At 37.0% G+C, this 13,053-nt stretch overlaps 1 protein-coding gene across 4 annotated transcripts in view; it reads right to left on the bottom strand.

The window, feature by feature from the left end:
• SYNDIG1 (synapse differentiation inducing 1) overlaps positions 1 to 13,053 on the bottom strand; it is a 290,195-nt gene that overhangs the window by 132,465 nt on the left and 144,677 nt on the right. For all 4 annotated transcript variants that reach the window (XM_056813807.1, XM_056813809.1, XM_016426598.2 and 1 more), the window contains one exon: positions 3,195 to 3,332. In XM_056813807.1, coding sequence (XP_056669785.1) covers positions 3,195 to 3,332 — 138 coding nt within the window. The remainder of the gene's footprint in view (positions 1 to 3,194; positions 3,333 to 13,053) is intronic.

Below are 13,053 nucleotides of genomic sequence, written 5' to 3' on the forward strand. Positions count from 1 at the left end.
CCTTTGGTAGTTTGTCTTTTGTGTTGAGTGATTGGAGGGCAACATAAAACCAAGGTGCAATGGCAGGATGGGTAGGAACAATTATGAACTGTCTTAAATGTTAACCAAATGATTTTCAATTTGACTCAATAGGCAGTAAAGTTCCACTAAAGATTTTTAAATTCATAAGTGATATGACTATATAAAAGAAAGAATTCACATACACAAACATACACACTTTGGTGACCCATTTACTTAAAAGAGAAACTAAAGAGCTCTTCAATAAAAAAGAAATTATTCAAGATTGTGAGATACTTTTGCAAAAGATCACAATGCTCCAAGTAGAAAATCTCACTAATGTTCCTTATACCTCAAAGATTCTTATGAAATAAAAATCTGAAATAAAATATTCTCTCTAGTATAGCACTATTTTTGATAATATACTAGTGGATTTTTGACCAAAGTTTTGCTCATGGATTAGTAATTGTTTTTATTATTTAAAGGCTTCGTACTATTTATACACACCTTAGGGGAACACGTCTAGAGCCTAACACTAAGAAAGCAAAGATTTTTGTTTAGGCTATGGGTGTTGTAAAAACGTGTAGAATCAGAGTTAGAAAGGGCATCAGTGTCTTATTTTCGACCAATATCTGAATAAGAATCCTCTTCAAAAACAAATTTGACATTTCTAAGTCTTTGCTGGAAGTCCACCAGCTTCTGTTTGGCTTACATCTCACCATTGGTTTCATAGTAGTTGGAAAAATCCATCTGCATTATGTTTGGTTTACAAACCACCAAATAATTCCTGCTTGATTTAAGGTGTGTCACGGAATACACTTCCATTTGCATGTAAAATGATTCACAATCCTTGTAAAGTTATTCATCAGCCCATTTTTGCCATCTTTTATGCTGCCACATTAGACTATTCTTTGGAGGATCTCAGCAACCTAATCCAGGTTTGAAATGTAATTTAAGTAAGTGAGGGGATATGGCTGCTGGTCTAAGGACAGGTAGTTGCATTTCCTTGTTCTTTTTTATGAGAATATTTTGTACCTTTCTTGTGATGAGTGTTGGTTTTTAATTTCTCAAAATACTCCCCAGTTTTTTTCCCAGCCAGAAGGGAATCCATTGGGAGTCCTAGCCAGATCTGTCCCTGTTTGTCACTGTCAGCTATGTTGAGCTGGGAAAGGAAAGGAAAGTTTTTAGCATTCTTATATCTCTAAACGATTGATAGGAATGGACAATCTGGAATGAGGGCATGAAGAATGGACATGAAGCTATGGACATGAAATAAAAAGTAAATCAAGTAAATCATTGTCCTTTCCATATCAACTTCTATTATCCAGGCTTCCCAAATCCTAATGTGTCTCATTAACCATTGCTTTCCCTCTTTGAGATATAATAAAATTCTAGCTCTAGAGATGGTTGATTAATGAATTGTGTGCAATATGCTGTTGTTTTGCCCTGAAAAATTTCTCTTTAAATCAGGTTAGAATGCTCCCTCCCCTTGATATAGAGGCATTAATCTTTAGAGGAGGAACAACTTAACCTAGAAATCGCAGGGAACTACAGAAAGAAGAATGCTAGCTAAACACTTCTAGCCTTATACCAACAACCTGGATCAATATGTGTCAATAAATAAAAAGAAAATTGAGATGACTAAGAAGAAACATACTACCATGGAAACAAGCTGCACAACTGAAAGAAAAAGTTAGATGAATGGGACTGGAGTCATCTCTATCTAACAAGCAAATAAGACTGAATTAGCATAGAAAGTTAGCTATGCATTAAAAAGAAAGCCACTGACCTAGAGAGATGTAATTACCTTCAAGTGATTCTTTGATCTTTTTAGAGGCAGGTAAGGGAATATTTTATAATAGCTACCATTTACATAGCACTTTAAGGCATATGGTAAATATAACTATCCAGTGAGATTGGCATTATTATTTCTCCTATTTTAAAGATGAAGAAACTGAGAATTTAAAGAGGTTAAGGGATTTATTCAGCTTAATATAGTTAATTAACATCAGAGGTGAAATTTGAACCTAGATCTTTCTGCTTTTAGATCTAGTCCTCTGACCAACTTTCCTACCTAGTTCCTCTTTCATGACTAAGCTCTGACCTGCCCATTACCAATGGATCTGGTATTATTGGTCACAGCCAATCCTCTTTCCTTCCCCTTTTTAACCTGCATGAGTCACTTTTCTTTTGACCTTCATTATTATCATTAACTACAACTTTCTTGTATGGTAGTATACTGCCTAATGGAGGACCTCTTACCTTCTCAACTAGGTCATGCTGATAGGTCTGAGTAATTGTTCAGAAATACAGAGACTATTTTAATATCACTCTCAGCAAATGGGTGACTTAATTTTTACTGATGAACTTGTATGCTGCTAGGTATCCCAAAGGCTGAAAGGCTAGAATTAAAGCAGAAATATATGAATTCAAATCTTGCTTTAGGCACTTAATATCATTGTGACTGGGAAAGTCTACCTTAGTCTTCATTTATTCATCTGTAAGGTAGGCAATAATTGCACTAATCTTGGAATGCTATTATAAGAGCAAGTTAGATAGCATGTGTAAAGCACTTTTCAAATCTTAAAGTGCAAAATAAATGATATTTTTTATTATCAATTATTGATCTATTGTATTTATGAAGACATCAAACTTTCCTATTCCTAGCAATATTCCCAAAGGATGATGACAAGATAGTGAAGAAAGCCAACTTTAAAAATTACTAAGGGACAGGGGCAGCTAGGTGGCTCAGTAGATAGAGAGTCAGGCCAAGACATGGGAGGTTCTTTCTTCAAATCTGGTTTCAGAAAATTCCTAGCTGTGCCACCCAGGCAAGTCACTTAATCTGCTTTGCCTAGCTCTTACCACTTTTCAGTTTTGGAACTGATACGTGGCATCAATCCTAAAACAGAAGATGAGGTTTATAAAAAACAAACAAACAATTGCAAAGGAAGATGAAATATTGAGGAGAGTAACAGGTAACTCACACTATATTTCCTAGGCACTCAGTCCATCTACCCTTGACTTACCTACTTTATCTTCTTCTCTAGGTTTTTCCTCTGGAAAGTACATATCTTTTTTGTCCTCAAACATAAGAGGAGTGAGGTCATTAAGGTCACACTGCTAAAAACCTTGTCAGGTGTGTGCAGTGAGTTAAGAGAATTGAGCCATGTATCATGACTGTGTTTTTACATTACCTCATGGGACAGATAAAAGGCAGCAATGCCCAAAGGCCAGAAGCAGCAGAGCATGGAGAACACACTGAGGCCCAGATGATCTCGTGGTGGCATCATCAGAAAGTTGTCCTCACTCTCTGTGTCGCTTGAATAGTCACTCTGGAATGGCAAAGGGAGGAGAAGGAGGAAGATGAGGGAGAGAGAAAACACTGCTTAGTAACCATATTAATCAACAAGTCTTTATTAAATACCTTTTAAATGCCAGGTTAGGGATTGGGAATACAAATATAAGGAATGAAACAATTTCTACTCACAAAGTTGATATTCTAATGATGGAGTCAAGAAATGCATATATAAATACAAACAGTATAATTACAAAGTGAATAAATGCAAATACATGCAAATGAAATATAAAGCAGCTTAAAAGTGAGGACAATAGCAATAGTGTGAATAAGAAAGTGCTTCATATAGAAGATGGTGCCTGAATTGCATCATACATGAAGAGACCAATGCTACAAAGAGGGAGTATTAAAAAGAAGCATATTCCATGCATGGGGAACAGCCATTAGTGATGGAGAGGAGGTAAGAGGGCAGATATGATCAATGCTTTTTGCTAATTATCTCATTTGACACTCAAAGCAATTCTGGGAAGAAAATATAATTTTTATCTCCATTTTACAATAGAAGAAACTGAGGCAAACAAAGGTTAAGTGATTTGTCCAGAATCTCATAGCTGGAAAATATATGGGTCTGGATTCGATTCATTGGAATGTTCTGGGACTAGTTGAGGAATCCCAGAATCATAGAATTTCAGACCTGAGAGTGATGCCAGAAGTAATTTTATCCAACCTATACTTGATCAAGAATACTTTTATATCTTCTAACAACAGATCCTCCAGGTATAGTTTGAAATACTTTAGCAACAGGGAGCCCACTGATACCCACCGATGTCTCTTCTACTGACAACTTTATGGATTTGGAAGCTTTTCCTAACATCAAGAATGAATTTGCGTCCATGCAACTTTACCAGTTGCTCCTAGCTATATCCCCAGATCCCAACAAAATGAATGGATTTAGTCTCTATTTCTTCATGTATCGGACAAATGTTGTCAAGTCTTCTTTTGGTCTTATGTCATGGTGACATCTATCCTTAGGGTTTAGGCAAATAGTCTTTTCAAGTGAGGGGTTTGGGTGGAGGATTTTCAAATGCTTTGTTGTTGTTCAGTTGTTTCAATCATATCTGATTTTTCATGGCTCCATTTTGGGATTTTCTAGGCAAAAATACAGAGGTAGTTTGTCATTTCTTTTTTCACCTTATTTTATATACAAGGAACCGAGGCAAACAATGTTAAATTTCTTTCTCAGGGTCACCTAGCTAATAAGTGTGTCTATACGATTTGAAATCATGAAGATAAGTCTTCCCAATGCTAAGTCCAGTGTTCTGTCCTCTAGTCAACCCTGGTTAATCAAGTTTACTTACTTAATCTCTGGATTGGAGAGTTAAAACTAGAAGCAGCAACCTTATAGGTGATCAAGTCTAGTTCATTTATTATATTTATATCCTGAAACTGACTCAGAAACATTAATGACATATATCTAGTAAAAGTCAAAGGCTGGATTAAAATCCAGTTCTTCCTAAATTCAAATCCAGTATTTTATAGACCGACTCACATTTCACTCTCATTCAGTATAAGTTAATAACAGATATTTTATTTCAAATAGTTTTTTTTTCATAATGTAAGAATTAGAGAATGAAAACTAAGAAAAAATTCTTAGGTGAGGACTTCCATTCTTTGGAGAGTGATTGCTTCTTAACCAAAATTTTGTCAATGAAGGTTTTCTTTTTTTAGCCTTTATCTTCCATTTTAGAATCAAAACCGTGAATCGTTTTCAAGGCAGAGGGGTGACACAATGGGGATTAAGGTAAGTGACTTGCCCAGGATCACATAGAGAGGATGTGTCTGAAGCCAGATTTGAACTCAGGACCTCCTGTTTTTGACTGGCTCTCAATCTGCTGAGTCACTTAATTGTCCACTCATGGAAGGATTTTAAACAGACTTGGTCGCTACTTGCTAAGAATTACTGCACATGAAAGTCTTACTCAGGTATACAGGTGGGAGAACCTCAGTGGTACTATAATGATGAGAAATTTTGGAAGGCCTTTGCAACCAGAAATTGCCACATAAATGTATCTTACTACTGCCATTCCCAGTGATTTCCCATGATTTATGGATTAGTTTGGGATGTATGTGTAAGGAAAGGTTTTATTTGAGTATATATTGGAGCCAAATTTTACGACAGAGTTCATTTCCTATAAAAGTACTTACTTGTTGCTTATTTTCCTGTGATATTTGCTACTGCCTCCCTTAAAAAGGTAATTTACCTGCCCAAAGGCCTCTGTGAACTGGTGGCTGCTAACCTGTATTCTGTAAATGCTGGCTCAAAATGCATCATTCTTATAAACATTACTACCAATCTGATATTATAGTATATAAGAAACCAGATTTGGACTCCAAAGACCTGAAACCAAGTCTTACTTTGGCCATTTATTAACTATGTGACCTTAGGAAAGTCACTTAACTTTATTGATATTTAATTTTATTATCTGTAATTGGAGAATCTACCTATTATTTTATTTAAATACTTAACTCCCATCTAAGAACAATACTATGTAATTATACTAAGGCAGTAGAGTATTTGAGCACAGATTTGAACCCAGGACCTCTTGTCTCTGGGTCTGGCTCTCAATCCCCTGAGCCACCTAACTGCCCCCTCTACTTACTCTTCTTATGACACAAGGTTGTTGTCTTATGAATTAGATATTGTATTTAAGAGCATTTTGTATATAATAAAATTCTATATAAATAATATATCATCATTGTTGTGGTTATTATAATTGTAGGTAATTTTCTAAGGAGACCATAATACAGAAATATATAAACTGTGAAGGACAACAGTTGTATCTCTCTGTCCTTGTCCCAAATCACATTGTTTTCATATTCACACGTAAAATGAATAGAGAAGCTCAAATAACATCAAATAGTTAAGTGCTTCCATGGATAGAGTTTGAGATCAGAAGTCAAGAAGATCTGAGTTCAAATATAGCTTTAGATATTTACTAGCTGTGTGATCCTGGGCAAGTCACTTGACCCTGCTTGTTTTGGTTTCCTCATATGTGAAATGAGCTGGAGAAGAAAGTGGCAATCCACCCCATTATCTTTGCCAAGAAAAACCCAAATGAGTTCATAGTCATATACTACTGAAACGACTCAATAGCAACAAAACACATACACACAATATCCAAAGAGCCACAGTGATGAAAACTCTTCTATAAACAGTAGTATGTATGTACACTTATGCTCCTGAGTGAGAGAGAGACCTAAGTGTGAAATTATTTGATCTATCTTGAAATTCTTCTGTGATTCTTACTAGCTTTGTGACTTTAGGGAAGTCAATTTGCCTCTATAATCCTCATCCATTATCTTATATTGTGAATTAGTTAGTGTTAGTTATCCTTTGCAATTCTGTCCTTGAATATAAAACAGAATCCTGTGTTGCTGTCATTTTTTTAAATTTTATACTACACATGATTTAAAGTATGAATTGTTTTTGAAAGTATAAATTATGGGTCCCTAAAAGCTCTCTAACATTTTTGGGGGTAAATAACTCAGAGAAAATAATTATTCTTGTGATTAGTTAAGATGCAATCATGGACAGACTACATCCTTTTTTTCCCCATAGAAGTAGTTTGAATGCTTTAGAAGTTGTATGATCAACATTTTGAAACTCCATGAACCCATTTTTGGCCTAAAAATGTTTAAATAGCTACTTCTATTGAGCAAACATATATAGTACCTGCTCTCAGGCTATGCTATCATTTTTCCAGTTTCAGGAATCACATAATACCCAGGCGTCAACCTCGTGTCAGAGTAAATTCCACTCTTTCTACTCTGCCACATCCTTTCCCATATGGCATTTCAAAACAGTAGCATAAAATGAAGATTACCATCATTATGTCTGGCACAGAAGGAAGAACTCAAGAACATACAGGGATGAATAATTCATTGTTAAGTTTGTAGACCTTAAACCTTCCAGGTGGTGTTGCTGCATTTTTTGTCACATCTCTGAATGCTTCCGTCTTTTATGTGAATGAAAAATGTGTAACACCCAGGACTTCCAGACAGCTTCTGGGTATTTAGACAGCTGTGTATATTCCCATACAGTAGCTCCTCCAAAGAAAGCAGCTTCTGTGCACGGAATAATCATGTACTGTCTACATAATCTTAAAATATGTAACTGTTGAATTGGATTGGAAAATTGAAGTTAAGATTACTAGATTTATCTGTATGTTATTGGTATCTAATGATGTAACTTTTGTTTGTTTTTAATCTTTGTGTTGTTTGGATTTTGTTGTTGTTGTTATGGACCTGAGATTTCTCTGTGTAGGGAAATTTCTGGAATGGAAATTATTTCCACTAGTGCATACTGACAACTCTTAAAACATTCATCTTCTTCATCTCTGCCTTTTAGTTCCTTCAAGTTCCCACTAAAGTTCCACCATTTTCAAGAAGTCCTCAGTCTTACTTAATTTTATGTTCTTCCTCCTGAGACTGTCCTCAATTTATCCTCTATATATCTGGTTTGTAGATAGTTATTTGCTTGCAATATCTCTCTAACTATGAGCTCTTAGAGAGTAGGGATTAATTTTTTGCTTTCCACTGTACCTCTTGCACTTAGCATAGTCCCTTACAAACAGTAGATACTAATTAGATGCTACTTGATGGTGTCTGAAACTTTTATTTCTTGAGAGTTGACTAGAACACGTATCAGTTAATGAATTATCCATGCTCATATAGTATTTGTTGGAGGAAAGATTTGGACTCACATCTTTCCAACTCCAAAACATACCTTTTATCCCTTTTATCCATAATACCAAAGTTTTTTCAAAGATGAGCTTAAGAATCAGTAGCCCCAACATTCTATTATGGGTGATATAGGACCATAAATCTAGTGCTAAAGAAAAAGCAAACAACAAATCAAGACTTTGAGTCATCTAGTCCAATCTCTACTTTTATGCATAAGGAAACTGAGGATTAAGGAAGCTATATCCCTCATCCAAGATCACAAAAATATTATGAAGTAGGGGGTGGCTAGGTGGCTTAGTGGATAGAGATCCAGAAGTCAGGAAGATCTGGGTTCAAATCTAGTCTCAGATACAAGCTATGTGATCCTGGACAAGTCATTTAACCCGGTTGTCAAGCCCTTACTACTTCTCTGCCTTAGAACCAATTCTGAGTATCAATTTTAAAATAGCAAGTAAGGGTTTAAAAACATGAAGTAGAACCATGATTCAGACCCATGTTCTTCGACTCCAAACAATACTCTTTCTACCACATCATGCCACACTGACACTTAATGAAGGTTTGCTTTATTGATGAATAATATGCAAAAATGAGCAATGTGGCAGAGTTTATAGATACTTGACTTTAGATTTAGGAAAACCTAGGTTTAAGTCTCATTTCTTATACTTATTAGCATGAGTAAACCAGGGATCAAATTAAATCCCTAGTAAATTATCTAAAAATGTTAATTATAAAGAAGTTATAATGAGTCATTTATTGATGTGAGGGTCTGTGGAAATCATCCAATTGAAAAGTGGTGAGATGTGGCCTTCAAAACTCTTGAGTGTTGCCCAAATGAGATTAAAATGTAGTTGAGAAATGTTTAAACAAATAAATAAAAAATATAATATAACATGGATTGTATACATTGGGTTTTTGGTTTTCTAAACTAGTATGTGACCCTTAAGATTTGTTTGTACTTGAATGGAACAACTCTTCCCTCATCCAATCTTTTAGAACCTGTGGATAGAGCTCTAAGTCTGGAGTCAGGAAGATCAGAGGTCAAATTGAGCCTGAGATCCTACATCTGTGACTTCAGTAAGTCACTTAGCTTCTCTTTGCTTCAATTTCCTCAACTAAATTAGTAGATGCTTTATAAATACTAGAAATAAATGATGATGGTGATGATGATAACAATATGCCAGAATATTTGAAAAATATCGGAAAACTTTGAACTTTACATAAAAAGCAATAGGTTTGATAGGAATTTGGGAGAAAGGGATTAAACTGATTAGAAAATAAAAGTAGTATATTTTGGCAGCAATATGATACAAAAACTACAAACAATTTTTCAGTGCCCTCAAGACTGTCTATGGGCCATTAAAACCCACCACCACTCCCTTGCTATCCTCTGACGGTGACACTCTCATAAAAGATAAAAAAGGCATCAGCAACAGGTGGAAAGAACACCTCAGTCAGCTTCTCAACCGACCCTCTTCAATCGACCAAAGAGCCCTTGACCAGATCCTCCAAAACCACTCCATTGAACAACGTGACGTCCCTCCTTCAATAGAGGAAGTCCAAAAAGCCATTAAGCAAATGAGTGCAGGCAAGGCACCCAGTAAAGATGGGATCCCAACTGAGGTGTACAAGACCTTAAATGGGAAGGCGCCCCAGGCATTCCACATAGTGCTGACCAGCATATGGGAAGAGGAAGACATGCCCCCAGAACTCAGAGATGCCTCCATCATAGCCCTATATAAGAACAAAGGCTCACGAGCAGCCTGTGACAACTACAGAGGCATCTCACTACTCTCCACTGCTGGAAAGATCCTCGCCCGTGTTATACTCAACAGACTCCTGTCATCTATTTCAGAGCAGAACCTGCCTGAATCACAATGTGGCTTCCGACCAGATCGCAGCACCATCGACATGGTCTTCACGGTGAGGCAAATGCAGGAAAAATGCCTTGAGCAGAACCTGAGTCTCTACATTGTCTTTATAGACCTGACAAAGGCGTTCGACACAGTGAACAGGGACGCATTGTGGGTGATCCTCAGCAAGCTTGGTTGCCCAGAAAAATTTGTCAAACTGATCCAGCTCTTTCCTGTCGACATGACAGGGGAAGTCCTATCTGGTGGAGAGACTTCCGATAGCTTCAACATCTCCAATGGCGTGAAACAAGGCTGTGTCCTCGCTCCAGTACTATTCAACCTATTTTTCACCCAAGTATTACGACATGCTGTGATGGATCTAGATAGACCTGGGCGTCTACATCAAATACCGACTGGATGGCTCACTATTCGACCTTCGCCGCCTGACTGCAAAAACAAGGACAACAGAGAGACTCATCCTGGAAGCTCTCTTTGCAGATGACTGTGCTCTCATGGCCCATCAAGGAAATCATCTCCAAACCATTGTGGACAGGTTCTCTACCGCAACAAAACTGTTTGGCCTGACTATCAGCCTCAGCAAAACAGAGGTGCTGGTCCAACCCGCACCAGGGAGGCCAACGAACCAGCGTGCATTACAATCGGCGGCACGCAGCTTTCTAACGTCAACACTTCCAAGTTCCTGGGCAGCACCATCGCCAACGACAGGTCCCTAGACCATGAGATCAAAGCCAGGATCCAAAAGGCCAGCCAGGCACTCGGGCGGCTACGCTCCAAAGTCCTCCAACACAGAGGTGTAAGCACCGCGACGAAGCTCAAAGTGTACAACGCAGTGGTCCTCAGCTCGCTCCTGTACGGTGTGAGACATGGACACTGTACCGGAAGCACATGAAGCAGCTGGAGCAATTCCACCAACGCTCCCTCCGGTCAGTCATGAGGATCCGATGGCAGGACCGAATCACCAACCAGGAAGTCCTTGACAGAGCCAACTCCACCAGCATCGAAGTCATGGTCCTCCAAACCCAGCTACAATGGTCTGGACACGTCATCCGCATGGACCCACAGCGAATACCAAGATAGGTATTCTATGGTGAACTGTCAGCTGGACTCAGGAAACAAGGCCGACCAAAGAAAAGATTCAAGGATCAGCTAAAGTCCAACTTGGAGTGGGATGGCATTACACCAAAGCAACTAGAACTCACTGCCTCTGACAGAAGCAGCTGGCGAACCCACATTAACCATGCTGCCGCCACCTTTGAAGAGGAGCGACATCGACGTCTTGCCGCTGTGCATGAACGTCGACACCAGGCCACAACCGCACCTCCCGTAACAACTGGCGTCCCATGTCCCATGTGCCACAAACTGTGCGCCTCAGTCTTTGGACTCCAAAGCCACATACATCAATAGATGATAATGCACAAAGACAATTGTCATTCTCGGTCACCGAGAGACTACCAACATGAAAGATGGTTTGAATGAAGAAGAAAAACAGATGTAGTAAAACCTTAAGGATATTAATGGCATATTCCAGATTGGTGGCTGCAACTATGATGTTGGTTGTGGATGGATATCTCCTATCTAACAGATGGATTTAAAAGATATAGCTATTCACACCTACATCTATAGATAAAGATATTTATGTATGGATATATATATATATAATATAATTATCACATAATATAATTCATATAATGTAACATCATATAATATAATATCATGATAGGATGAGACTTTTATTCCTGTAAGGAACCCTGGAGATCATCCAGTTGAGAAGTGGCATACAACATATGCACACAGTTAAATTGACAAATATATATATATATATACACAAATTTATATACATATATGCATTTGTATGTATATAAATATATCAGATATGCAAACCTCCCATGCACACAGACATGAAAATATTATAGATAGGCATTAGAAATTAATAAGAAGGGGGTGCCAGGTAGAATAAAGATTTTAGTTTAGAACAGATTTGAGAAATATAATAATTTCAATTATTGCAAGTTGCTTCGTATTACAAAATTTACTTTAAAATACCACTAGTCTCCTGCTGATGTTATATGGCAGGGAATCAGGGAACAAATAAAAGGAGAATAGTAGTAAGATGGAAGGTTAGTTTGGCACAAACCTTCTTCAAGGATAACCCTAAGTACCATCTCCTTCAAATGACTTTTTCTAAGACCTCAGATTTTCCTTCATGAAATTATTTTGTATCTATTGTGCACATGTTGTATACATGGATATATGAAATAAAATTCACATTGCTCAAACAGTAAGAATTGTTTCGTTATTTGTCTTTATCTCTTTTACCTAACACATAATTAATATTGAATTGAATTGAAAAGTAGCATAAGATTCATCATTAAGAAGATGCATAATAACCAGAAAATCAGATGGGCTTGTCATAGGATTTGGAAATGGAAAAGACCTTACAGATGAAATAGTTTAAACTCTCATTTTGAATATAAGTGAACTGAGGTCCAAAGAAATTAAGTGATTTAGAGAAAGTGACAAAATAAGTGGCAGAGCTGAGATCTGAACCCATGTTCTTTTATTCCAAATCAATAGCAATTTCTACTATCTTTACTAAAATCATAAGAAAGAGGAACAAATTTAAAGGTGCTGATAGTACTGTATTGAAATATACAAAATTAAAACAAAACAAATGAATGAAATCATACAGTACATTGAGAATGCTTACCAAAAGGCATGGTAAAATGTAAAATTGCATGGGATGAGAGGATTATGGATTTTACTAGAAGAAGAAGCAGCTACAACATTGATATCATGGAACCACTGAATACTGATGAAGCAAATAGTCTTTTTATGTTTCCTGCTTATCTAGGCTCTCAGCCAGGTATGCTCCACTTAAATTTAGTAGATAAAACTGACAATGTCCCATATTATTATAAGTGGATCACTTGGGGCCAAATCTAAAGCTTTGGTAAAGCAAGATATATCATATCTAATTGCTTGCCTTTTATGTTTCAGGTTAGTTAGTCAGCCAGCCAGAGCATTCTCTCTTTTTGAACAAAGTATTCAATAAAATAAAACACAAAGCTAATGGTTTTATCCTCGAAGGAAGTCATATTTGTTTTTTCACAGACACATGTTGATCTTTACTTCATGATGCCTTAA

Source organism: Monodelphis domestica, chromosome 1 (assembly GCF_027887165.1).
Source record: "Monodelphis domestica isolate mMonDom1 chromosome 1, mMonDom1.pri, whole genome shotgun sequence".
Taxonomy (NCBI): domain Eukaryota; kingdom Metazoa; phylum Chordata; class Mammalia; order Didelphimorphia; family Didelphidae; genus Monodelphis; species Monodelphis domestica.